At 37.0% G+C, this 27769-nt stretch overlaps 1 protein-coding gene across 1 annotated transcript in view; it reads left to right on the forward strand.

Moving 5' to 3' along the window:
* CADPS2 (calcium dependent secretion activator 2) overlaps positions 1-27769 on the forward strand; it is a 331334-nt gene that overhangs the window by 207503 nt on the left and 96062 nt on the right. Inside the window, exons 10-13 of the mRNA XM_075146854.1 lie at positions 3387-3495; positions 4643-4831; positions 14515-14651; positions 18265-18452. Coding sequence (XP_075002955.1) covers positions 3387-3495; positions 4643-4831; positions 14515-14651; positions 18265-18452 — 623 coding nt within the window. The remainder of the gene's footprint in view (positions 1-3386; positions 3496-4642; positions 4832-14514; positions 14652-18264; positions 18453-27769) is intronic.

A 27769-nucleotide genomic window follows, 5' to 3' on the forward strand; every position in this document is an offset into this window, starting at 1 on the left:
GAAGGTCTACTGAATTCATTTGGGTTATGATTTTACCAGGGTCCTCTGTGAAGAGATGAGGACTTTTTGTGACTTTATTAAGATTTGTAAAGGTTAGGAAGATCTCTAGATAGGATAGCTGTGAAGGCATGGATGTGAAGGGAAAATAACTTAAAGTTACAGGGGAAAAAAAAAAGAAAGGTAGGTGCTCCCTTGTCCTTTTCTTTAACGCTCCTCCAACTTTACATCCCCCCTTTCACAAAAAGAAAGACCTTATTCTCTTCCTCTAAGCCACAGGGGTCATCTGAGTTTTAAAGTGCACACCTAAGAGACACATAGTCTTTCTGTGCCACCTGGGAGACCAGTTTATTCCAGCCAACTTAATTTTAACTATCTTCTGCTTTCTATGCTGAAATTGAAATACTGGAGTAGAATATTACAGGAATTTTCCCACTATGATGGGATTTAGACATCTATTTCATTTTAAAGCAGCTGTCAACTCAATAAGGCTATATAAAAAATACTTTGTTAAATCAGTATTTACTGTCCAGACAGCTCTGGCACATTTGTATAGTCCAGCCGTGATATATAGACTGACAATAAGCTGAAGTCAATATGTGTGAAGTAAGCATTCAGTAATGAATATCCGTCTGTTGCATTGATATATTATTGACATATTGATGTGCCTTCTTCTATAGATTAGCTTTTAACTTACGTTAGTAAAATATTAAGGCCATGAAATTCAGTTGTAAGACAGAGGCTATCAGTATGGTTTACACATGCTTTGGAAATTTCACTCAGGTGTGAAATTAGATGAATAATGTTGATTCTTCAGGAGCGTGATGTGAGTAATGTGCATCTTTGTTATTGCTACACGTATTAGTAGTTGTTAGTGGTTTATGAAAGAACAGCTCAATGTTATAGGAAGGTTACAGAGTCTGGAAATTTTAACCTCTTTATTATATTTTCTTTTTTTCCTTTTACAATCCAGTCACTTCTCTAAAAAGTTACTCATTTCAAACTAGAAATATGTTTGAAAAAAGTAAAATCAACAGCATTATAATCTCTGTCTTGTTATAGGGGTAAGATTAAAAATTACCAAAGACACATAGACCAGCTCTTCCACAAGCTGATCTTCAAAACCACAGCGTGCTGAAGAAATCTGAACAAGCTGAGCATTCTATGCATTTCCCGATTTAGGGTCTGCTAGCTTCCTTTTTGATGGCTGAGTTCATCTGTACAGTGTGGTTATACAGAGTTGTTGACATGAAAATGTGAGTGATGTGGGTGCCTGTCAGGTTATTTCATTCGACAAAATTGAATAATTTGAAAAACATTTTTACTTCAGTGCCAGGTATCTGTAGGTTCAGTTTACAAGAAAAGGAGAGGAGGGAGCTCTCATTAAATACAGTGATAATTGCAAAGGATTTAGAGGTGTGTGACTAACCAATAGCTCCCTCCGTGCTTGTGTGAGAGGGCAAATGTGTTTCTGGGGAACATAAACGGGGAAATACCAAGCAGTAACAGAGGTGATGCTGCTGGGGCTAGAGCAGATGACATGGCGTAGGGGCTGAGCCCTGTGTCTGGGCCCTGAGGGGACCACGGGCCCTGACTGTCCCTCCCCAGCCCCCCCAGGGCCTCCCCACCCTGCCCCCAGCCCAGGACCCCATTTCAGCCTCCCAGGGCCGTCTTCCCCTGCCCCAGTGACGCCACGGCAGGGCCGTCCTTCAGCTCCCAACAGCCCTGCCCTGCTCAGCAATGGGCCCTGCTGAGCCGGCCCCCCTCAGGCCCACATCCCGGCCCAGCCCTGGCCTGTGCCCGGGCAGGTGCCCGATGCCTGGGGCTGGGGCTGCCCCGGTGCCCCCAGCTGCCCTGCCCCTGGCTGGGCCCTGGCTGCCAGGCCCTGCCCTGCAACCCCAGGGATAACTTAAAATCTTTAAACCAAAATACAGTAATTTTCTAAAATACATACTATAAATGAAAGCAAAACTATAGGCTCAATGCACAAACAGTGGGGTGAAATTCCGTCCTGTATGTCATGCTGGAGGACAGGCTGGCTGGTTGTAATAGTCCCTTCTAGCCTGAAAATGTGAATTTCTGAAAGTGATGGGCTAGATTGTTTTCTGTGTTTATTTACATTTAGCTCTCTCTCATTGGTACAGCCCACTTAAGTGAAGGTACTAAATTTGATGTCACTGGCTTTTGAGGTGGAGTGGCATGCGGGTACCAGCGAATGTATGAATGAAGCTGAAATCAGCTGTCAAAATTTTACTTCAAAAAGGATCATTCTTGAAGTTGTAGCCAAAGCAGTAAATCTAGGTAACAGTTAGCTGAGCAGTCAGCAACTGAGATAAAGACGGTCCATCATCTATCAGACAAGCTCCTTGCCTATCCTTAGATCCTTGCATAATTTTACACATCTACGAAATGATATTATAGTTCAAAACAAGTCAGTTGGCCAGGTATCTTACAGTCGTACAGGAGACGAGAGTTTCAAAGGCCCATATAAATTCAGTTCCCTTAAGTTTCAAGTGTTCAACAGATTCACAAGCTCTTTCTTCTGGTCACCTTTTACAGTCTTTCCAGCTCTTCATTTAAGGCTGGGAACATCTCAGTTTTGTTTCAGTGATTGCTTTTCCTCCCCCAGCTGTTACATTCCTTTCTTCATCTTTCCAGTCTCTTTTTCCTCAGCTCTCCTTATCGCTTTCTATTCTGTCTAGGGAGTCTTAAACCACATAATGACAGATTCTCTTCTTATTGTTTTATTTTTTTTTAATAATTGTACTTGATGAGAAGTAACTGATGTTGCTTATGCCAGCTGCAAGCTGCTTGGCCTACACAGTACTGTATCCAGTGAGCCAAGCAACCTGGAGATGGGTGTGAACACAGGTGCAAAAGATGCAGAAATTAGACTATAAAAACGGCCTGAAGGTTCTGGTACTTACCATCTTTAACTAGAATTGGCCAGATTATGTGTTCATCTTTCCAGCTGCATGATTATTGTGGCACTCCTTATATACTCCTTTTACACATAAAAGTCCTTTTTTACCAGTTTCTTGGAATATAGGACTTTTTTTCTCACACAGTAGACTGAGCGGTTTGGTCTGTACCATGGTACCAAGTATTTTCCCTACCAGAACCTAATTTGCTTCCTTTCAATTTTTCGTAAAGCAACAGCCCAAAATACATTGTATTTCAGGAAACTGCAGAGAGATGTGTTTATGGCTTTTTTTTTCCTTCCTTTTGGCAGGAACAGGAAAGAATGCAAAGTTTTACACTGTAAATATTTCTGGAAAAAAAATGGGGTTTATTTCTTCAGCATAACTGAAAGCTAATTTAAACAGTGGTATATGTGTTACACGATTCTAGAATGGAATTCAGCAATTAAGAAGTCTTTTCTTATTCAGGTTAGCCAATACACATTTGCAATGTGCAGTTACAGAGAAAAGAAATCTGAGCCTCAGGAACTGATGCAACTCGAAGGATACACTGTGGATTATACAGCTCCTCACACAGGTACTTTTCATGATTTTGAAGTACGATATGTTTGTGTAAACAGCTGATTCAATTTGTACATTTTGATCTAGCAGCAAGAAACCCCAAGGTTCTTTTTTTTCAGCATCTGAAGGTTTTGCAATTATTCCACTAGGATTTTCTAGTGTGAAAAATCATGCTTCTAGAAAGAAGCTTGTTTTAAGAAGAATGAACAATAAACTTACAATAAGGTTGCCTGAAACATTGTAAGACCACATATGATACAAGGGAAAAATTATTAATTCTATGTAGTTTTTCCCTTTTCTCTCTATTTTTGATGGTGGAGTCATGTGGCAGTGTACTGTGAAGTACATTCATAAATGACTTAGAAAAGAAGGTCAATGATGGCAGTGCTTGCTAAAGACAAATTACCCAGAGTAATCAAAAATAAATTTGAAGATATCAGGAAAATCTACACAAGTTAGTATTAAAATGGCAGAGGGAAGTCAAAGTTATACATGTAGAGAAAAGCGATTCTACTCTACCTACGCAGTGGAGGGTTGTGAATTTAAGAGACTTCTAAGATATTGAAGACTGATCTTTGGAAGTTATGTTTAGAATAACTGAGAAAGCAAACAATGCTCAGAATGTGTTTGGAAAGCCAAAACAATGTTGTCATAAAAAAATCCCCAGCGCAGCCACGTTGACTCGTGTGTGCTGTACTGGTTATGCACTCAGAACAAAACACCGGCATGAGAAAAAGGTACCAAGGAATGAGCAACAACACTGATAAGAGGTATGGAGCTGCCTCTGTTCACAGCTGTCCCTGTTGACAGGGACTTCCAGCTAAGAAAATGATACTTAGAAGGAGGATATGTTAGAGAAATGCAAAACAGCATATGACATGGAGAAGATGAATAGGAAATAAATTGGAATTTAATTGGAAGTGGAATTATGGAAATATTTTCTCCTGTGACTTCTATATTTATTCTGCTTATATGTTACTTCCATGTATTACCATTTGATCTCTATAGCTCTAGATTCTATCATATTTCTAGGTCATAAATACCTATAAAATGTTTTAACACCCACCCCCCCACACACACGCACGCAATAATGTGATAAACATTGATGGTGATTTAGGAGTAACTTGTATTTATTAAGATTACTCTCCTATTTCCCGCTCCAGGTCTTCAGGGTGGTCGAATGTTTTTCAATGCTGTTAAAGAAGGCGATACCGTGATATTTGCCAGTGACGATGAGCAGGATAGAATACTCTGGGTTCAAGCCATGTACAGAGCCACAGGTCAATCATATAAGCCTATTCCTGCAAGTCAAGCTCAGAAGATGAATCCTAAAGGAGGAAATGTCAACACAGGTATATCCCCACTTTGTAAGTTGACTTTTTCTTTTGTGGCTTTGGTTTTGGTTTTAGTTGGTAAAATATGTAGCAGCTCCCTTAATGAAGTTTAATTAAACAGAACTCATTCACTAGGGAAATGTGCCTAGCAGTTTGTTGTTAGCCAGAAGCCCTTTAACTCAGATTATTATTACCAGTGAGGGAAATCCTGACTTGCAGGTCATTATTTTTATTATAATCCATGAAAATATGGCAATTAGCTTCATATTCATTACAGTTGACCCACATATTACCATGGAGATGGTGTTTGGTTTACATTATATTTTTCAGTAGCCAGGCAGTGTAGTGTTGAATAGAAAAGCATCAATCTATTCTCAGAATTTTATAGATTTAGGGGAGCTTTCTCATACATTGTATATATTAGTTATCTAAAAATTGCTATGCAGACAGTACATTGTCAGCTGAAAGACAGTACATTGAAAGGCCCTAGATGGGCTGCTGGATTTTTGCACCCCTCAGTGTAATATTAAACTACATATAAAAAAATTTCAAAAAAAATCAGGTTTAAGGTTTCCTCATCTTTCTTTGAGGAAAATATTGTTTCAGAGAAAATCAATGTAGGTAGCATATATTAACCATATCTTGAAATTTTCTTATAATCTCTTTGAAAGTGTGCTGTCATGTAGATATCTGCACATGGGAAGCATAGATGATTTTTTTTCTTTTGTTCTGGAGGCTGAGTGCAATCCAAGGATTTTTGCAAGAGCCATTAAATATGGCTGTATACAATAATCCTTCTTCACTCTCGTATATCTGTATATGTAGAGTTATAGAAGGGAGATATATGTTTTAAACTCAGCTTGGTTTAATGTCTGAAGTCTATAGCAGGTTGACCCAAAACCATTCTCCTCCATCAGTCCTGCTATCACTCGGTCACATGGCCTTCCATTTATCCTGTAATCTTTTATTATTTTGCTATTGGAAGACAGTAAAATGCACGTGTTAAACTTAGTAATAGTTATCTAAAATCCTGACTGCACTGTCAAGAACATTGAAAAAAACATAGTTTAATCTCACAAAAGTACTGACATCTGTTGAATATTTAATATGAAACAATTTGGAAGGGTGAAGTAACAATTCATCATGGGGGGTGTTAAGGTGAAGTATTTTGTAGGATGTAAGTAACACTGCAAAAACAAAGGTAGGGCAACAGCCAAGGAGTGCTTCTGCTCACGTCCTCCCAGTTAACTGAATCTGGGCTGGGTACTGGGAGTTCACTGTGTTCCTCTCTTAATGTTTCTACTTCATGTGCATCACTTAGAAAGTACAAAAGAAGTGACCATAGTCAGCAGTAGCCAAGGAATTGCTCTTCTTCTTGGACACAGGGTTCACGTGGAAGTGAAAGCAACTAGAAAACACTGACCACAGGGCAGGGAAAGTTATAGAAAGAAGGAGGTACAAAGAACAATTGCAAGTTTGGATATACTGAAATTGTGTTTTCAGACATAAAATTCCTGATAGTGGTAAAGAATTAAAATACAAAATTGGCACATCTTGATATTATCTTAGATGGTTAGGGTGACTACAATTCTTAGGCGGAAACCATAGGAAAAATAAGGTTTGTTTTAAAGACAGTTTAAGGGAAGCTTAAAAGCCTCAAAGTATAATGTATTTTCTGTCATGCTTATGTATCAACTTGCACAAACTGATATGACTGAACTGTATATAAATCAAAAATCTGTGGATAAATTATTATTTGCCTTTGGTTTTATAACACTTCAATGTTGGTATTTTGTAATTAATTCATAGAATTCTTTGCAATAGAGTAACTTGTGAAATTTAACTTAATGTGAGGTTTAGTCTTAAAAGAATCAATGTTTGACTGATTTTTGTAATACCTCCAGTGCTGCCTACATGAGGAAAATTTTATTATTCTGTCTTTTGCACTTAAGGTAAAAATGGGCATAATCAAATTAATCAGTTTTTAAGAAACTGCAAGAACTAGGGTTTACAGATATAACCTTAAATAATTTTCTAAGACTTCTGCTTCATTTACATATACTGTGCTGATTTTCTTGGGGCACAGTTTTACTCCTGAAAAGAAGCTATAGCTGACCTTTTGTCATATTTAAATATGTTCAGTTTCCTAAGAAGTTCATTTTGTTTCCCCCTAGAAAAATGTTTGCATGAAGTTAAGGGTATTTTATTTTTAAGCAAGGTGTAACACCGAGAGAGGTGTTATATAGGTATAACATACTTGAGAGCTAGTGTATATATTAAATGAAATTCACTTCCATTTTTTTCTTCTTTACTATGATACATTTTTAGTATTAGGAAATACAGTTATGACCAGAGAATTTGTCAACTACTTTTTTATGTATCGTATTTTTCAATTAATACATCATGTAAGCATTGGCAGCCAATACAAGATCACATTGTTTTAGTTATCATAGAATCATAGAATCATACAGGTTGGAAAAGACCTCTAAGATCATCGTGTCCAACCGTCAACCCAACACCACCATGTCCACTAAACCATGTCCCTAAGTGCCTCATCTACACGTCTTTTAAATACTTCCAGGGATGGTGACTCCACCACTTCCCTGGGCAGCCTGTTCCAAGGCCTGACCACTCTTTCAGTAAAGAAATTTCTCCTAATGTCCAATCTAAACCTCCCTTGGCGCAACTTGAGGCCATTTCCTCTTGTCCTATTGCTAGTTACTTGGGAGAAGAGACCAACCCCCACCTCGCTACAACCTCCTTTCAGGTAGTTGTAGAGCGCGATGAGGTCTCCCCTCAGCCTCCTCTTCTCCAGGCTAAACAACCCCAGTTCCCTCAGCCGCTCCTCATAAGACTTGTGCTCCAGGCCCTTCACCAGCTTCGTTGCCCTCCTCTGGACACGCTCCAGCACCTCCATGTCCTTCTTGTAGTGAGGGGCCCAAGTTCTTAAAGTGTATCATACAACGCCCCCTCCACTTACAGAAAGCAGAAAACCAGCTAGGGCTTTGCAAAACAAATATCATTTAATAATATTCAAGCCTTGAAAATCTGTCCCCATCTTCCTCATCCTCTAGGAAGATAAGAAATGCAACTCACTCATCCTGATAAAATGTACAAAAAGAACTTTCAATAACTTGAAAAAATTTAAATATCTTTAAACTGCTGGATGTAGAGAAAAATTAGCTCAAGGAGACATGTTTCAATGTTTTTATATATTATGTTTATAAAATATCTTCTGTAATCCTGAAATTCTCTTGATAGATAAGAAAAGCAACTTGTTGTTGCTTTTTTAAGTTGTCATTAAAGAAATTAAAACACCGGATGATGGTTAATATGCCACATACCTAGCTATATTAAGGTTAATTTTTTGCTAGTAATAAATACTAACATTTCCATTTTCCATTGCCTTGTAGACAAAATTCTACCTTCCAAAGTTAATGTTACATTATTAGCTGAAAATGACAACTTGTCAAAGTACAAGCATTTTATTAAACATTTAACATTTTTGATCAAGTGATATGTGTAAATGACAATAAATGATACTTTGTTTTCACAGCCTCTACTGTTTTCTGTATTCTCAAGTTCAAAACTCTCTAAGAGTTTTTGCAAGCTGTGGTAGAATTATTCCTGTGATCTATACCACGAACTCCTTTTGTATAAAAGAAAGTACTAGAAAGGAAGGAGTAAGAGACTCCTTTTCTATAAAAAAGGCTGTATTTTTTGCCTTGTTCCACGTAAGAGAATTCCTTGTACAAAAGAGTGCTTAAAATGACATGGACAAGATCCAACCACCTGAGAGCTGGATCAAAACAAACACGTCAGGAAATCCTGACAAGAAACTATACATGTGGCTAAAAGACAGCCAGGGTCTGACTGATCTTTACAGCAATTATCACAAATGCAGAAAATGGAAATGTTACTCTTGCATGTGCAGAGCAGCAGCACTCCAAAAGGCCAACCTACAGTTCTCTAACTGATCTGAATGTGCAGTCTCTTCTTGCTGATGCTGTATGGCACTTTAGGATAGTTCATGTAGTTTATAAGAAACTTGATATTCTATACTACCAGTGAGGCAAATACACATTTAACTGTGGCACTGGAATCAAAGTACTATTGTACCTGTCCAACTTCTAAAATGAATTTCTTTGTTTCTGAGTAAAGCAACTTGTACTGCACTTTTGTAGTATTAGATGGCTCCAAAACAAAAGTGAAGACAGGCTAATGACAGCAATGATCAAGAAAAAGAGACTTCAGTTCCACTATTCTGAATAAGCATGCTGTAAAGCAAAGAACAGAGTATTTAAGGATGCATGATTGTAGAAAAGCCAGAAGTTTCCCAAGGACATGAATGTTTCAGGGAAAGCGCCAGTTAGAAATAGATTCATCTGAGTGACATAAAGGTGCAGGAGGAGATCCCTTTCTTAATGAGCAATGTATTAGGAGATCTATTCACACAGTTAGAAAGGCTGCTGAAGTGATAACCACTTTTAATAACTTGGTCATAACAAAGGAGTAACAGCAGCACATGAGGGGATTGTCATGTCTTGATGAAGGAATGGAAAACCAAGTGAGGTTAGGAATCATTTGATCTGAGATGTATAGTTTTCCTCATCTGTCGTTTGGAATGATGTCGCTTATCTAAACAGCTCACAAAAGGAAAATAATTTGAGATTTGCAGAGACCAATTATAACAGTTGTCATAAAAATGCTGTTTAGAGCCCATGTAGAAAACATCAAATCCTATTTATTAAGTATTCATTAAGTATTTATTAAGTAGCAAGGGAGTAGCAAAGAGAGTCAAATATATAGGCCATACATTGGTATTACAAGACATCAATCCAATGACAGCAAACTTGAAGACATTTCCAAATGAAACATCCATCTGACCAAAAGAGCATCAGGGAGGAAGCTTGTGTGGACATTTAAATCATCCGAGTGGAGCAGCCAGTGTTGTGTAATCAAGTAGAATTTGGCAGGCAACTTGCTAAATAAAGAAATGCTTTGGGATTAGTCATGAAAATATAATATTACATTTTCAATCTATTTGGATATAGCGATGATAAGCACTGTAAAATTTCTCTCCCAATCATAGTTTAATGGTATAGGAATAAATTATTAATTTCATATTTCTTTTAAATGATATTTGTATCACTCTCAATCTTTGAACTGGCTACATCAGAGACTCTGTGGGAAAACCAGAATATGATTAATATTAAGGTACTGGGTCATAATACATACACCCAAGAAATAGCACTGCTTACCTTGTGGTGGCATTGCTCAGTTTTGGAATAATTGGTAATGTTCTTGAAAAGCAGTTCTTTTAAAATAGTTCTGAGATGTTTGTATCTGTATGTTCAATTAATTAAATCTTTTAGAAACAAACAGAAATAAAAGATATTTTTTCATTTGACATGGTTTTCTCAGCAGGTTTGGCAGCTTTATATCCATCATACACTTTGCCGCCTGGAAGAGTGGAGTAACTCCACCCTCCCTGTGTGTTCCCCCATTCCCCTCCATGTCCCATTCCTCCTTGCCTCCAAATACCTCCATCTCCCTTTTAGAAAGAAAAGGTTAACACTGGCCTCCACCACCTTAGGCAGGCAGTAAGTCTGACGTAAGTCTGCTCCCTCCTGTGCTACTCAGAAACATGCAAAAAGTAACGAGTATCCTCTTCAAATCTGTCCTTCGGCAAAATACTGGCAGTCCATCAGTGTGCTATCCCCAGCCTGACGGTCAGGCCATATGGGCCAGCTGCTTTCTCGCTCTGCCACTTTCTCTCCATCTGTTATTTCATTGTCTGATATTTAAATGATAAGATTCTGGGGGCATAGATTGTCTCTTTGGCCTGTGTTTCTAAGCATGTAGCACTTCGGAGTCCTGGTCAATGATCAGGAGTCAAAACGTTCCCGATGTAAGCTGTCACTATCTGTATGGAGTGGCACTTGAAGGAATGTAATGCAGGTCTTGCCACTGTCTTTTGCACAGAGCATGTGCACCTTCATCTTCATCCAACCAGTTCCAGCCTCTTCTGTATCAGAGTCATAGTTCTTACCCTACTACTCCCAGTCTCTAAATCTTTTTAATCCCTACAATACTAGATTTCTTCTCTCTACCTGCTCTTCTTTCCTGCCTGCCTGAGTTAGTTCAAATTGCTTCCACGATGCTTAAACTCAAGCAGGGATGTCACTGAGAGCCACAAAAGGGAGGAGGTCACCACTTTACAAGGCCAGTTCCTGTAGTTCACCCTAGCACAGAGTAACTGCTGCAGAAAACGTGTATTTGCTTCTGGGCTGGAATGGGGCAGCGATGATGCCTAATGATTTGGTTATCACTAGGAACCACTCGAGCATGTGCCACAAACATGGAATTCTTGGTAGTCTTAATTCACCCAACTCTACTGAGTCGCTGAGGATGTGATGCTTTTTATAGCCTTTGCAGCTGGGCTAAAATTGGAAGTTTCTTGCAAAGATGGCAAAAGGCATATTCAGCACGCTATTTTGCTAAAATTAACGTCCCTGTTTAAAAGAACACCCAAAGAGTTTGCTAATACTCCTGCAACAACTTTTGTAAGTTTTTACTATGTTTTTAAAATATCTATATTTGTCCTACCTTGATCGAAAAAAAATGGATAGTTTTTTGGCTAACAGTTTCCAAAAGATGAAATAAATACACAACCTGAAACAGGCAGTGCAACATAGAAATAGCAGCCAAAACAATGAGTTTGAGTTAGAGGCAACTTGAATGCAGGACAACAAATTCCATTAAGAGGGGAAGAAAATTAATTGTGAAAAAGCAGGAGAGGTATTACTGCTTCAAAGTTCTCCCCAAGTATCTTCCCAATATTTCCCAAGATTGAGAAAGTGTAGAGAATAAAATGGAATTGTATTTTTTCCTAACTGTATATCACAATATAGCACTCTCTATGTCTTTTGCATTTGCATGTAGCTTGAACAGGACATCTAAAGCTGATTTGTAGGAATTTGAAAAATACAATCACTTTAACAATTTTTGAAAGTTAAATAATTTTTAAATCACAGTCATGAATTCATATTCGTATTATAAATCACATTTATGAATTCCTCATGATCTTTGACCAAGTTCTTATATTTTTTTTTAAATCCATTTTGTTTCAAAAAGATTTACCAGTTATCATGTATGTATATCATAACAGTAAAATAAAATGTAATGTATTACACTAGAACTATTTTTCTATTATTTCTTGCTTGCCTACAGCTGGCAAAGGTAAGTTTTTAACTGTTTTTCTGTTGTTAGAGTATATTTGGTAGCAGATCTTCTGTTACTATTTGACAATGTTATTTGTACTGTTTGATTCACTTAAAAAGATGGTGATCAGTCATGGATCTTTCTGTAGAATTAGATGGAGGAGGTATGTATATTTTTAAATAATATTTTTGCTTATTTTGCCCAAATTATGTAATAGCAGATTCTGCTTCCACAAGCTGCATTATATTCAATAGGTCACCTTACACATTGTGGTCATCTAGATGACTCTATCAGAATGTTGAATCTGTTTCCCTTGCAGCATCCAGTCTCCTGATTTCAAAATATTTAATTACATGTCAGTACTTACACAGATTTTCTTTTAAGAAAGGAGAATCTTTTATATTTGTGTAGTTAACCAGAGAAAAAAATCAAGCCAGTTAAATTAAGAAAGATTCAGCTATGTGTAATTTGTACCTGAGACCAATGGCAGAAAGAAATACTAATCTTTTTTCTTTTCTGTCATCTGTCTTACTTTAAATAATGACTCAATAAAACAGATATCCATGTCAGAAGGAAAACTTACAAGAAATGTAGAAACCAGTCACTTACACATTAAAGAGATGGGGTGTGGAAAACTTTTATCTGTGTGTGGATCATTTTGGAAACTACAGATAACTTCACATTGTAGTTTAGTACTTTCAGTTATGTAGTTGTTGATATCAGTTGTTTATCTTTGAATTCATGTGTTTAAAAACATTTAAGAGAGAGCATTTCATGTACCTATGTCAAAAATAAGACCTAAGTTTGTCATTAATGATAGACTAGTCTAATGCTCATGGAAATATTGTTAATCTGTGTAATCACATATGCTACTGATCCTTAAACCATTAAAAATATATGCTGCTGTTTCTCTGGGATGATGGTCTCATACCTTACACCGTCGATGTATTGTCATACTGTTTATTTGCTACGTCCACCTTGGTGAAATCTGTCACATGGATGTGACTCTTGCTTTGACAATGCAAAGCCAAGTGATATGAATTAGTTTCTGCATCTTTCCAGGATGTGATGCTGCAGATCCTTCAGCTTGAATTAAATAATTCTCCCATCCACAAATACAGCTGAAAGTTGGACTTGACATGGATCAATATGATCTGGGGCTAAATTTCTAAATGTGACTGATTATGTTAGCATCATGTCCACAGATCAATATTGAGTTTTATTATGAACCTGACTCTATAATTGGGTTTAATCAATAAACTTTTGTCTCCTTTTCTTTAGAAATTTTAGGTTTATACTATGCAGGTTTTCAAAATTGCATTTAGGATACACTTAGATCTATACTTTTCTAGTAACGAATATAAAAAGACCTAGGTTTGAATTTAAAGGAACAAAGAGCTAAGACCCTATTGAAAGGGGAAGTCAATTTTTAAGTTGATAGGACTGTTCACCCCAGTACAGTCTATAGAATCCAAGACAGCTAATGTGCTAATACATAACTAGTCCTTTTGGGCACTGTAAGGCTTTTTCTGTCCATACTTGATAGATAATTCACATTGAGGACTTTGACAAAACATAGCATTAATGAAAGCAATCACTAGAGCTTCTCTTTTGATAAACCCGCGGGGTTTAAAGGCGTTGAAAGATGCAGTCTGTGAAGAACAATAAATTTGGGCCTTTGATTGAAGTGCCATTTGGGATGGTATGTTTTCTCAATGTATTTACACAAAAATGCTGCTCCCTTTTTCACTACTCTTTGCTGGAAGGTTGAAGGAGCTCTCTGCCATTACTACATTAAGGTTTGTCTCATTAAAAGCTGAGTACAAAAAGAAGGCTGGAAATGACCTAGCTCAAGCCAGTGTGTTCATTTCTGCTCCAGTTTGCCATTTGAGAAGTAGGCTTCAAGCCATGATGAATATTTCTATTAGTGGTACTTTGATCTGCAGTAAAGATGCTCTTTCTTATCTGAAGAAATAAATGCATAAACCTTTTCTTTTTGCAATCGAGGGAAGGGTGTTTATTTGGTTATTTTGCTAAAATTAGAAAGAGCGCCATACAAAACCAGGAAATTATAGAACACGTTTTTTTCGTACTTATAACATTGTTTTGTAAATTGTAACATTCGAAGAGATCCACTAAAAAACCATGCTCTAAGAATTATTTTAATGTGCTATGTTGTATTTTCAGGTAGCCTTTCTCAATTGTTTTGTTTAATCTGTCAGTGGGTAGAAACTGTATTTTTTTTCATTGTTACACTCCATAGATTGGTATGATAGGAAAATAATTCAATAATACTATTTTCAGATTAAAAAACAATATTCTATAATGTCACGCAAGCATCTATGTAACTTGTTTCTTTAAAATATTTTCAAAAAGTTTATATATTGAGACTTATATACCACGTGTACACTTTTGTTTGTAAATCTGCACACACACTCACGTGTATTGTTCTGCACATTTTTCCTTTGTATGAACAGATACAGACCGTGGTCAGAAACATGGCATGGATGAGTTTATTTCTGCTAATCCCTGCAAATTTGACCATGCTTCCCTCTTTAGACTGCTTCAGAGGCAGACCTTGGATCACAGATTGAATGACTCCTATTCTTGTTTGGTGAGTACTGGCTGGAAGATAAAGAAGTGAGAAATACTTGTTACAAAGTAGTCCTTTCTTCCTAGTTCATTCAATAGCTGCGGTTGTAGTTGGAATAAAGGGTCCAATCGATTGGTTTCAAATTTGAAAATTACACACTTGCAAGCCGCTGCTGTGCCACTCAGTAGAAAGCAGAGACCCAAACTGTCTCTGATTTATCGGCTGAAATCTATCATGTCCTCTATGGAGGTTTGAATAAAAACAGAAGGCTTTGATAATGCTAAGAGCTCCTGTTGTAGGATTTAGTGACACCTGTACAGGCATTTTAAGGTACAAATGCAGTCGCCTCATGTCAGATATTTTCACCTATCTTGTAATTCTTCATTCCACTGTGATGTGAAGAAGAAAAAATGCCAAAAGAAGGGAAGCAGAACCGCAGGCAATATAGATATATGAGCATATATGTATTACCTGAATTGCAAACAACAAATGGGAGTATAATTATTAACCAAAACAAGTAAAGTGTGATCTCTGTATCAAAATGAATGTTTTTCACATTCAAAGACAACTATAAAAGAGAAGATATTGGCATAACATGCTTCCATATTTGTAGCTGCAGTTTCCCTTTCCTCCATAACACTTTCTATTCTATGCTTTGTGCGGCTAGGAGTTGAGGATGGGGCTGCTTCTGGTTTTGTTTTCAGTAGGGAAAACCAGCAACAATCTTCTGGAAGTCCGTCAGATTATACACACTTGTTAAACAGGTTTGTGTGGGTCAGACCTCATAACTTCCTGAGGCTTTATTTTTCACCTGATATCGTGTCTGAAATAGCACTCTCTCACTAAGGACCTAAAATGCCTCATAGCACATAACTTTTTTCACTTTACTATCCCAACAGCAACAAAAAAGGATAACTTTTTTTTACTTCTTTTTTCCAGTGATCTGACTAGTCATATAATACAAAGATAATGATGGGGGTTTTAGGTTTGTTTGCAAGTGTAAAAAAGAAAAAAACATTGATTATTTGATGACAGTTGCTTCCTCTTTAAAATACTACCGGGTAAGTATGTATAGAAAAAGTTAAAGGACTCATTTTCTGCCTTTGGGTTGCACACTGAATGAAAGAAGAGGCCCAAAGGTACATCTGTACAAAGTAATTGGCACTCAAAGAGAAAATGGTTAGCTTTCTAACAGTGCATTGGGGTCAAAATCTTTTTTTATAATAATAATATAGTAAGACACTTAATATAACCTTGAAATCAGGAACTTTTAGAAGAGGTTAGGTGAAATACACAGTGCTATAGCAACCATAAAGCAGATGCATTTCTTATTGTTCTTTTTAAAATTCAGCTTTTAATAAGTAGAATGGGTGATCATTTTTTGTTAAATTGTATATTTAACTATATTCTTTAATTTAAAAAATTGGGAATGCCAAGGTAGCAATAGAATATATGAACATATAAGTGTGATTTTTTTTTCATTTCCTATCATTTTTAGAAACAATGCGTCCCTTTATTTCAATAAATATAGAGTAACCACACATACAACTTGTAAAAATAAAAACAAAAATGTTTAAGAATTAATATTAAGCACAGTTCTGTATTAAAGTACTATATGACCTAAACTTCTTTAATTTTACATTTTTCTCGGTATTGGGGAGCTTCTTTTTTGTTGGTTTTTTTTGCAATTATACAATAAAAAAATATGCAGTTATCTAATACTCTGTAGCATATAGTTGTTATGTGTTTGTGAGACTTATGATGGTATGGGGTTGAACAAGGGCAAGGAAGGCACATATTTATATGAAAATGACCACACTAAAAGAGATCTCTTAGAGAGACTGAAGGTAAAGTAATGAGTTCTTTAAAAATTTGTATTCTTGTCACAATTTTCTCCTATGAGAACGTACGGAAATTTTAATAATTATTTCCTTTTGTACTGCTAGGCATTGACATGCAGCATTTTGTCATGTTTTCCATAAAAATGTAGAGAGAGATCAGTGATAATGATGATGTATTGGCAGAATATCAATCACAATAACCACTGTTTATTATATTTAGGGATAGGATACATATTATTGCAGAAATTCAGTTAAAATCCCTTTTCTTTCTTCTTTCAATGGAATACCATATTTTCTAGCAAACACTGTGTAAACTACGTGAGCCATTGCAACATGACTGGATATTAGTTTAAAACACTGAATACTGTGCTGAGTGCTGTAATAAAGCTAAGTGTTCTCTAGAAAAAGCTGAAGCTCTTTAAAGGCAGTGTTTAAAGGAAACACTGACTTCAAAGAAATTAATCAGGAGCAAATAAATTTATGAAATAAGTTTGAGGTGTTCTTCTTTGCAAATAATATGTTAAATTGAAGAGTTGAGGGAGAATATAAAATTTAAATTCCTGTCTCATGCAGGTCTTTAGGTAAAGTTGATTTAAATCTGATGTGAATATATTTTTAAGTATTGTTTAATACTATTTTGGCTGTATATATACAAATTTACAAGTATATTTGTATAAATATTAAACATCTGAGCTTGCAGAAGTGTTCACAAGCAATAGGGAAATATTGGTCTTCAGCTGATAATCTGATGTTATAAATTCATGACTTGCAAAATCATTTTGCTTATCTAAGTCATTTGTATATTTGAGTTCAGGTGTTCCTCAATCTCTCTTAACCATTTGGCAGGGATGATGAGAGGGAAATATCACCACAATTAAGAAAAGAACAAAGAAAAACGCTTATTTAGAACAGCTATGCAGTAGCTGTGGTTTTCCAAGATTTATGTTTTTCTCCCTGCTGCTTTTTGGAAACTCACTGTGCTATCTTTTTTCATATTGGGAGGCAAAGCAATCAACGCTCTTCTGTTTTACATTTCTACATCAAGAATCAATTATTTTTTTACACTTTGGATTCACTCAAGAATTGTTTCTGTGATGGGAAGGAGTCTCTACTTTGTTCATGTCTGTGTCAGGGTTACGCCGTTCTGGTCTCATCAAGATTCTGCCTGAGTAAGCCCTCAGTATACCCCAGAATATCTAATTATTATTTAAGGTCAAATCATACTCGTCTTATTCAGGTAGCTTTTAACAAACTGCCTAGCTTTGTATCTCTTTATTAGTGTAAGTTTTTAAAAAGTTGTTAAAAGTGCGCTCATGTTATGTAAGAAACTGGGTAAATGGTCAAATTGTGGTTCTCTCACATTAAAGTTACAGCCACGGGGAACGGACCGTCCAGTAACTGTGTTTTAACTGTCCATGTTAATGTCCCTCACCATTACGCAAATGTTCTCTCGTAGCTTACAATTAATTACTTGAACAAAATTAATTATTTTGAAGTGTTAGTTTATTTTATATTACGTTTTGATATAATTGAATCTGCACCAGATTTTGGATGTATAGCATGTTTTTGTAAACCAACTCAAGAACTGCAAATAGTTTCCTGACACTCCTTTCAGCAAGAGGGCTATTGTTGGATCTAGCTTCCAGTGCCATCAGCACTACTCAGATATAAATCTAGTATAAAAAGTTTATGTAATGCACATAAAAATATACGCTTCTGTTCTTTGTTTGATTTAAAAGCTGTGAGTAGGAAAAGAAATCTCAAATGTGGGGTTTTTTGCCTTTCTCTTTCAGGGTTGGTTTAGCCCAGGTCAAGTCTTCGTATTAGATGAATACTGTGCTCGCTACGGAGTGAGGGGCTGTCACCGCCATCTTTGCTATCTCAATGAATTGATTGAACATTCAGAAAATGGTTCTGTCATTGATCCAACCTTGCTCCACTACAGTTTTGCATTTTGTGCTTCTCATGTTCATGGTAACAGGTAATTTAATGGTATATTTTTAAATTAATAGCCTTAGGATGAAGCAAAAGTATTTATAGGCTCTTGCATTCACCAGGTAGGGAAGTTTCATGAATAACAGTTCATGAAAGTTTCTTCTGGGGTATTGGAAGTTCTATATAGATTACTATATATAAAAAAAAAGAAATCTCCTTTCGGTTTGTACTGTCTTAATGCAGTGTGCTTTCTTGGGCATTGTACAGACAGGCTGATTGAAGGCTAAAGGATACCATCCTGTTAAAAAGGCAGTCTTCTGCATTTTGCATTTGTGTTGTGTTAGTGAATGGTGCTTCCAGTGAACATTTTGAACAATTTTGGAGTTTAAGGGAAGCTTTTCCACAGTCTGTAGCTTGGCAGCTAATCTTCTGGCTATGCTACCACAGGGAGAAATAACATATATTGGGAATGCGCTGTGACCCCCAACCAGGAAGAGCTAGGGCACTTCTGGAATTCTTTCCACTAAAGAGTTAGGCTGCCTCAGGAGCTGTTGGTCACAGTGATGCTCTTGGGATCATGTCTTCTTTCCACTTGCAAGTGAAAGACTTGGAAAAAATTAAGTTGTTGCTTTGCTGTGCTAAGCACGTTCTTTAAAAGCAGCTTTTGCTTCATCTATGTCTTATTCCAAATTGTGAGGGAACTATCTCTGCTGTTGAACAGCAGGTATTGGAGATGATAGGATCATTGGATAGCTCAGGTTGGAAGGGACTTCAGGAGGTCTGTAGACCAACCTTCTGCTCAAAGTAAGGTCAGTTGTGAGGTTAGACCAGGTTGCTCAGGGCTTTGTCCAGTCAGGTCTTTACCAGTTTGAACCTGTCTTATTTCAGTGTAGTTATATCCATTGTCTCTTGTCAACCTCCCCATAGCAGCTGGGGGGCTGCCATTCAGTCCCCCTAGGCACCACCTATTCTCCAGGCTGAACAAGCCCAGCTCCCTCAGCCTCTCCTCAGAGCAAGTGCTCTGGCCTCTGACTGTCATGGTCACCGTCCACTGAACTTGCTCCAGTTTATCCATGTCTCCCTTGTACTGGAGTGGGGAGTGGGGGAGGCAATCTATCAGATTACAGGACAATATGCATTTATACCCTCCTGTGCACACTAGATTTGTAGACTGCTGTAGGAAATATGTTTAAAAAGTTCAAAAATAGCAAGGGAAAACCCAATAGGTCTCCCCTTCTCAACTGATCCAATTCTGCCACTAGGGGAAAACCTACTCACAGTCCCAAAAAGCGATTACTGTGATGCTGTCAGTAAATCCCCAAAACTGAATCCTGGTAGAGATCAGGATAGAGAGAGGTTTTCTTCCCAACATGTACGCTTATGTTGTCTTGGAACCAGTAAGTCACAGAGGCTGTTTTACTTGTCCTCGAGCCAGTGAAGAAGGGACAATCCTTAAAAAGGATATTGTTTCCTTCATTGGCTCAGACAAAGCCTCATCTGTGAGAACAGGAGCTGGGCATTTGTGACCTGAGTGATTTGGTAGTGGGAGATTAACATTACGTAATCCTTGATACTAATATCCAAAATTAAAATGTTTTTGAATGTGCCTGAAATACTCTCAAGAATCTTAATGTTCATACTGGTAAGTTAGGAGATTTTCTGGCTTTTACTTGGTAACCTATTCTCTGTAAAAGCATGCTTCTTTTGTCAGTTCCTGAAGAACCTGACACATTCGTATTTCCTATTGAGTCTAAGTCTTTGTTGTTTCTAGCCTTTTTATTACTGGTTTCAACTTAACAAGACAAATATACAGTAATAATTGCTCAAACTTATTTCAAGAATTCAAAAGAAAGGTAGATACATTTCTTTTTATTTCATAATTTAAGTGAAGGACAACTGCGTGCAGTGCATGAAAATATCTAAGGGAGCACATCATTTACACAGTGGTAAGCACTCTGTTTGTATTCTGTCTATTCCTTCTGTACAGATATTCTCTGAATAGCATTACGAGTGTTTTAGGAATAAAAGAAGTGTTGAACAGAGAGGGTCTGACTAGAACTGAGATATTGTAATAAGGAAGAAAAAAGAAACATGAAGAAAGAAGAAAAGTAAGTCAAGGACAGAAGCAGACACACTCACTGAGGATGACAGACACACATATACGCACATAATACATCCACTCATTCATCTGCCGCAGCACTAAGAAATAGTAAAAGGGAAAAAAGGATTTCACAGACAATGCACAACAGGCCAAAGTTCTAGGCTGATCCCTGGCGTTATACATCTTAGTTTTATAAGTCAAGCTGAGAATTAGAAAGACCACAGAACAAAAAAGAGCTTTATATGCTGGGCATGATGTATTCAATTTATATTTCAACTTCGCTTCACAGAGGGATCTTAGACCTTCCACTAGCCTGAGAAAGATCATCAAAAATGATCTTGAAGACAGGTGATGGAGGAGCATGTAGAAATGCAGCTGTATCTGTAGTTCAAATTATCAATTTCTTTTAGGCATGAATTTTAGAGTAGCAGGCAATCTAGTGACATCAGTCAAATGATCAGATAAAGGTGTCACTCGCCTTCATTTCTGGTTGTCTGGTGAGGAGAAACTCAAGCACAAATCAGAGCAAATCTGCAAAATATACTGGGGCCATACCAGGACATATGCTGAGCCCACCAATGGCTACATCTGGTTTGCTAAATAAAACTGGCGAGGAAGCAGTCTCATACAATGGACCCCAGCTGTCCATTAGGCACTCTCTAAGATCCCAGGCATGATTGTGAGATTGCATGTACCAAATACTGCTCCCATTAAATGCTATGAACAAGGCTGAATCAGCTTTGGCTCTTTCCACCCTTCATATGACTCCAGAACTCTTCCGGCAGATTTTGAACCCTCAGATATCCCCTATGCTCTTTTGCTGCACCCTAGGACTTGAAATATGAACTCTGTTTCATGCTGCAGGCTGTAATGCTCTTGCAGCCTGTAACACAATAGCCATGGTTTTATTTCAAAACACCTGGAACAAACACAGTGAAAGTAAAAGTGAATTGTTGTCCTAGAGCTTCAAGGACATTGTAGTGCACAGGGAAGAAGTGAACTGAGCTCTGGTGTAGGCTGTATGCAGCAGACCTTGCTACCTGGTCTCAGGATCAGAGAACAGTCCCCAACTGTTTGCTTCCATGAGACGAAGATACAGGTAACAAGTTCTGACAGTTACCAAGCATACTGGTACTTAGTGTGTCTCTTATGCCAATGTTGTTGGTTTGGGAACAGAAATGTTTATGCAGGGTCAAGCACAACGTTCTGAGTCCTAGACTGAGGAATTCCAGCCTCATTTGTGCGTTTCCTTTCCTGGGGAGAGCATTACAACTGGGCTAACAAACTGCTTACATGGAAAAGGTATTTCTGCTTTCGTGGATGACATTCTTAAGACATTCTCTTCCTAAATAGCCAAAAAAGCAAAATATTTTACTAAAAGAGTAGCCTTGCTGAGTGTTTAAGCAAAAACACATCCTTGTTTCTGAATCAACTGATTCCTTTTCCTCTAGTAAATAAAATCAGCTTCCGTTGGCTGTGCTTCTGGTGCTATGTAACTTTACAATAGCATCTCCTTTGGCTCCTCTTCACGATGTTTTTCTTCTGAAATGTTCCACTATATGATCCCCATCAAAGTCATTAGTTCACAAGTGAACTTTTCACACTTCAGTTATGCATACACTTGTGATTCTCTGGTGAAAGTGATATGGGCAGAACAAGGAACTATAGGATATTCCTGAATGCTGACATTTCAGTCCAAACAGTCCAGGTAGGAGCTATTGTTTTCTTCCCCATCATATTCACTTTTGTCTACTTTTCATGCTGTGTCTTCTATTCAGTCCCTCTTGTCTGAAATAGATGCTGGTGGGTATCACATGAAGTGCAAAGTGACTTCTTTCCACCTGCTGAGTTACAGACAGAATTGAAAAATTCAAAATTCAAGCATATTCCCTGGTTATACCTTTTTCTATTCAGAAAGAAAGCTGATTTATTGGAAGTTCATATATGAAGAGACAAGGTGAAAGTAATGCTACAAAAATCAGTTTGTAACCAAAGATAAATAGTTTCTTTCTGCCTTCATTTTGAAATCTTCAGTGCCTATGTGTTTGCATAGAAGAACAGTCATATTGAGTCACGGTTCTTCTAAGCCACCATTGACCTGCTTGGAGTAAGAGAAGGGCAAGCATATGCAATACTTCTTCTTAGTGCTCTGTCAGTTTCTGACTCTTTGCAGCTCAGAATATGCCTGTTCGGTAACCTGGAGTGAGTCTCAGTTTCAGGTACTTGTCCATTGCACCCCTGAACCTGTGTAAGCTCTTTGCACCCTCAGCACCTTTGGCAGCAAGTTCCACAACTCAGCCTCCTCTTGCTTGAAGAACTCTTGCTTTGAACTTGACTCCTACACATCTCGTTTCATTCTGTGTTGCTATTGGAAGAGACGGAGGAGACACAAAAAAAAATCCTTCTCTGTTGTCTCTTTGCTATTTAAGATTCAAGAAGTATGAGTGAACTATGCATTGATTACACAGGATGGATGTTTTCTGCTAATTCCTTATCCTTTTCTAGTAATTCCCAATGTTGATTTGCTTCTTTGACTGGTACTGAACAGGGACAGTTCATGGAATTATCCGTCATAACACCAAGATCTCTGTCTGGAATAGCAACTGATTATTCCTTATATTTATCTACCTTGATCATTATTTGCTGTTTTATTGCTGCTTGATTTCATAAGGTCCTTCTGGAATTCCACACTATGCCACATATCTATCATTACAATTACATTTACTATCATCTCAGTTCTGAGCTGTTTGCCAGGTCATTTATGAATACTGTAAAATAACACAGGTCTCAGCACAGATCATTGCAGAACTCTATTGATAACGTACCTCCACTGCAGACATTATTTATTCCTACTCTCTTTTTTTACTGTAAATGTAAAGACTTTCACTCTTACTCAGTGGCTGCTTAATTGTCGTAAAAGCTTTTAGTTAGGAACTCTGACAAAAGATTTTTGGAAAGCCAGGTACTTCGTATCAGTCAGGTCACACTCATCTACCTGTTTTTGATCCCTTTAGAGAACTTCAAGAAGGTAAGATTTCTCGGCCTTATGGTTTCAAAGCCATATGGACTTCTTCACAACAGATAATATTTACCCAATTTTCTTTAATTTTATCCTTAAATATCCTTATATTGTCATTCCTTCTAATCTTCTGGGATGTATGTAAAGCTTACTGGCCTGTAGTTCCCCCTACCTCCCCTGGAAACTTCTTCTGATTTTAAATTGATCTCACATTCCTCAGGAAGGAGGAAGGCAGTTCTCGGTGAGCACTTTCACACTACCATAAGTAATTCAGTTCTGGCCCTGGCAACTTACTAATGTTCATTTCCTAATTTGTTCCATAAACTTTTTCTCAGTTGCTTTAATTTTGGACAAATTCTGTGCTGAAAATAAAGATTTTTTTTTACTGTGAACAAGGAAGGGTTCCACCATAGAAATCTTCTGAATTTCCGTCATGATAAACACCAGTGCAAAGAATTCATTTCATATGTCTGCAATAGCCTTGCCCTCTCTGAGAGCTCCTTTTAGACCCTTTCCATCATTTGGCACTGTAGACTCTCTGATAGCGTTCTTGCTCCTGTTAAGTTTGGAGGAAATATCTGAAAGTGGAGTAAATGAACACATAAGAGAAATGAAACTATGGAAACTTCAGAGAGTGCTATGCATTCATATATTTCTTTCATTTTTCAGTGTTTTGTGATAAGAACCATTTATTGCAATTTTACACTTTGTGTCAAGTGATAAAAGAATGTCCAGGGAAATCACCCATTTCAAATCTGGGACAAGGGACTTTGTGAAAATAAGGAAAATAATATCATTACATTACTCTGTCTCTTCTAATCATTTTTTATGGAGCTTCTGAATAGATATTTCCTTCTCTTCTGATTAAATTAACTCTAGAGTTAAAGTAAGGGTGTCTGTATCTTGCTGGTTTCTCCTTCATTTTATGTCTTTCATAAACAATATCTAATAAGACTTAATCTAAAATTGCAGAACTTAATTCCAGTACTTAAGTAGTTTCACCATTTATCTGCACATGGTCACCATCTGACATGAAAGGTTTTGTGCAATTGATCTCTTACCAGAAGTGTTATGTTTTTATATGTATAATTTGGTATATAGAAATATTTGAATAGCATGTAGACTACTTCTTAGATGGTTTTCCCAAGAAACCATTGCTAGCAGGATTTTGTGGAACGTTTCAGTTTTAAGCAGTTGAAAATGCTTCCTCTTTCTGCTGTGCTTCTTACTTGCTCTCAACCCCACATGTTCTGTCTATGTTGTAACGATAGCAGGTGAAAGGTCTTCTTTCACTGGTTTTTATTGGCAATTGAGCCTTCTGCTTTAATCTTAGATCTGTTCCAAGGCTGTCCAACAGCTGGAGGAAGGACCCTGAGATCCTTTACAGTGTAGGATCTTTAGGGAAGTGTGTTACATCAGAAATTATATTCCATCAGTCCATCAGCATCATATGTAAATTCTCTCTCATGTTCGATACAGCATCTGGAGACTTAACAGGAGTCTTCTTTTTTTGTAATTTGTCTTATTTTTCTATCACTCCTCTATAATGGAAACGGTGAGAGTGGATTTTTCATACTTGAAAGCGTGTTTTTATTCAGAAGTCCTTTATTATCAGTCACCATTTCCCCAGAATAATGGAATGAGAAAATATACCTTTTAGGACTGATATGCTATGTGAGTTTGTGCTTCTAGATGAGAAGCAGTGTTCTCTCAGAACTGGAAAAACTAGTTGATCCTTCGATATTTATATCCCTTTTCTTCAAGTGACTGTAATCTTCCCCTTTTCTGAGGCTCGTTGGACAATGCTGAGAATAGAACTTTTTCACTAGGTCTTTCAGTTTTATGTACTGCTCTGTGCCAAGCATCTTGCATCGTCCAGTTCATCCTTCATTTTTGGAAGCTGATGATCTCCAAGGTATATGGAACACAGAGGAAGGTAAACCTTCTTTAATTTAATCTGTATTCTCCTTTTTAAGTGGTTCGCTTATGAGCATCATACCCCCAACCCTCTGATCTGAGGCCTCTCTAAATAGTTAAGCTTGGTTTTTTTAATTAGTGTTGTTCAATTAGTGACAGAGCTTTCTATATATTACTGTTGTAAATAGCCACAAGAAAGTTATCAGTAGAGTTCTCCTGAGTTCAAAGCTAGAAGCAAAGTTCTTCACCCTGTTACAGATACCAAGTGAAGCCATGTTGACCTCACCTTTGGTTTAAGGAAGGATACTATCCTGTGTTCGAAACGGCTAATAACTATAATAATGTTATAATAGAATGTGTCCTCACTACAATATTAACAGAGGCACATTTTTCAACATATCGAAACAAATCTGCTTCTGAAAAGCCTCAGAGAAATTGTCAATGAAAATTAATCACAATTCACGCATTATTAAGAAATATTAGAACAAAATTCTGCATATTTAAGGTGATACTTGCCATCTTAGGCAATGAAGGAACAGCTAATGCTATTACATACTCTCACCTTCCCTAAACATTATACATTGTTTTGTCATTAATTTCAACTGATTAATGCCTATACATACCCTTATACTTTGGGTAAAATGATATTATATTAGTACATGCTTAGGTTTTCAGTAGAAGGACATTAATGAATCCCACCTAAAATATAAATGCATAAAAGATCATTAAAATTAACTTGATTTATCATCTTAGTCTGTTTTAGTGGCCTTCAGAATTGGTATTTTTTGTTCACTTGTGAAAAAGGGGGTATGTCCTGTAAGCAGATGTAGGATCAGCCTGAGAAATGCATACAGCAGAAGGCTCTATTGTGCCATTTTTTTTGTCAGAATGTTTGAAGAATAGTTAATATAAACAACAAAATGCTCGGTCTTCAAGTGCCTGCTGGTTAAAGCTATGTTTAAATGCCACGTGATAATTTGTTCTCTTCATTTTCTGTTAATAAAAAGACGTCTGCTCTGCCTGCTTCTAAGTTGATAATGTAAATCATTGTTTTTCTTAGACTTGTCTAACATAAACCATGGACTCTGCAAAAGCCTTAATTAATACAATTGTGTTTTAAAGGAAAATTTGGGTATTAAAGTCCTATAAATAGATAATAAAATCTCTATATCAAAATTTTAAACAATTTAATCTTCTGTTTACTAAGAAACAAGTAGTCAAACTTCTATCTTGCTGATTTGAAAATTGTCACCGTTCTTTCATTTTATTGTGCATCCTGCTGAATTTAAAAACAAGTGCTCTTAGAAAGCACTGAAGTCTTTTTAAACAATTTGTTTCTAGGAGCCAAGATAACATTTGAGTTTTGTTTTTGTTTTTCCTACGCCTTTGAAATGTAGTTTATTATATAAATGTCTTGAAGTAAGACCTTAGCTGAAGTATTTTTCTTGTATTTTGTTTTTCATCATGATTTCTCATCTTTCTCTGGCAGATTCTTTTGGTCAGCCTTACTGTTCTCATCTATGTGTGTGTGTACATGTTAGAATATCAATCTGTGCATTCCTCTCCTCATACTCTTTTTTTTCATGACAGGCCAAAGTGATGGTCTATGTTTTTAATGATGAAAGCTTATTGAAAAGACTTTAAACGTTTGTAAAATATACAAATATGCAAAAAGGACCAGTATCGATGATGTTCCAGAGGAAAAAAGAAAAGTCAGTCATGTTCAGTTAGTATTTCGCAAGGCTGTCTCAACAAAACAGTCTTGCTTAAGGTAACAATTCACTCTCTGAGAGGCCACTAGGAGAAGCTGTTTCCAAAGTTGAGGGCTGGAAACAATCTACAGTCAACCTCGTGTCCATGATACCTAATTCCCATTGGAACTGGAATACCATTTTTATCTCACGTGTTAGAACTATTCACAAGAATCTTAATCCTGCAATGTGTCAAGTTACCTCTGCAAATTATTACAAGTTTTAAGACCTCTAGACATCAAAGTATTTCTAGAGGCTACTCCAAGCCTTGAAGGATTATATCAAGTGAGGAAAACAGTCCATTCCCAGAGGAAAACCTAAATCCACCACCTAATCAATCAGCTTCCCTAGAGTAACTGCCATCAGGACAGCAGTCTTGCAAGATTGTCACAGTAAAAGTTTCTTTAAAAATTCTGGTCAACCTCTATTTTTGGTATCATTATTTAAGTGTCTTATGGTCAAACAACTACTTCCCACTTGAATTTACTATCTCTCGTTCATGAGGTATTTATTTCAAATCTCTTTTGATATTTAAGTCTGAATGAATTAAACAATTTGAGATGTGACCAGAGACA

Source organism: Calonectris borealis, chromosome 1 (assembly GCF_964195595.1).
Source record: "Calonectris borealis chromosome 1, bCalBor7.hap1.2, whole genome shotgun sequence".
Lineage (NCBI taxonomy): Eukaryota > Metazoa > Chordata > Aves > Procellariiformes > Procellariidae > Calonectris > Calonectris borealis.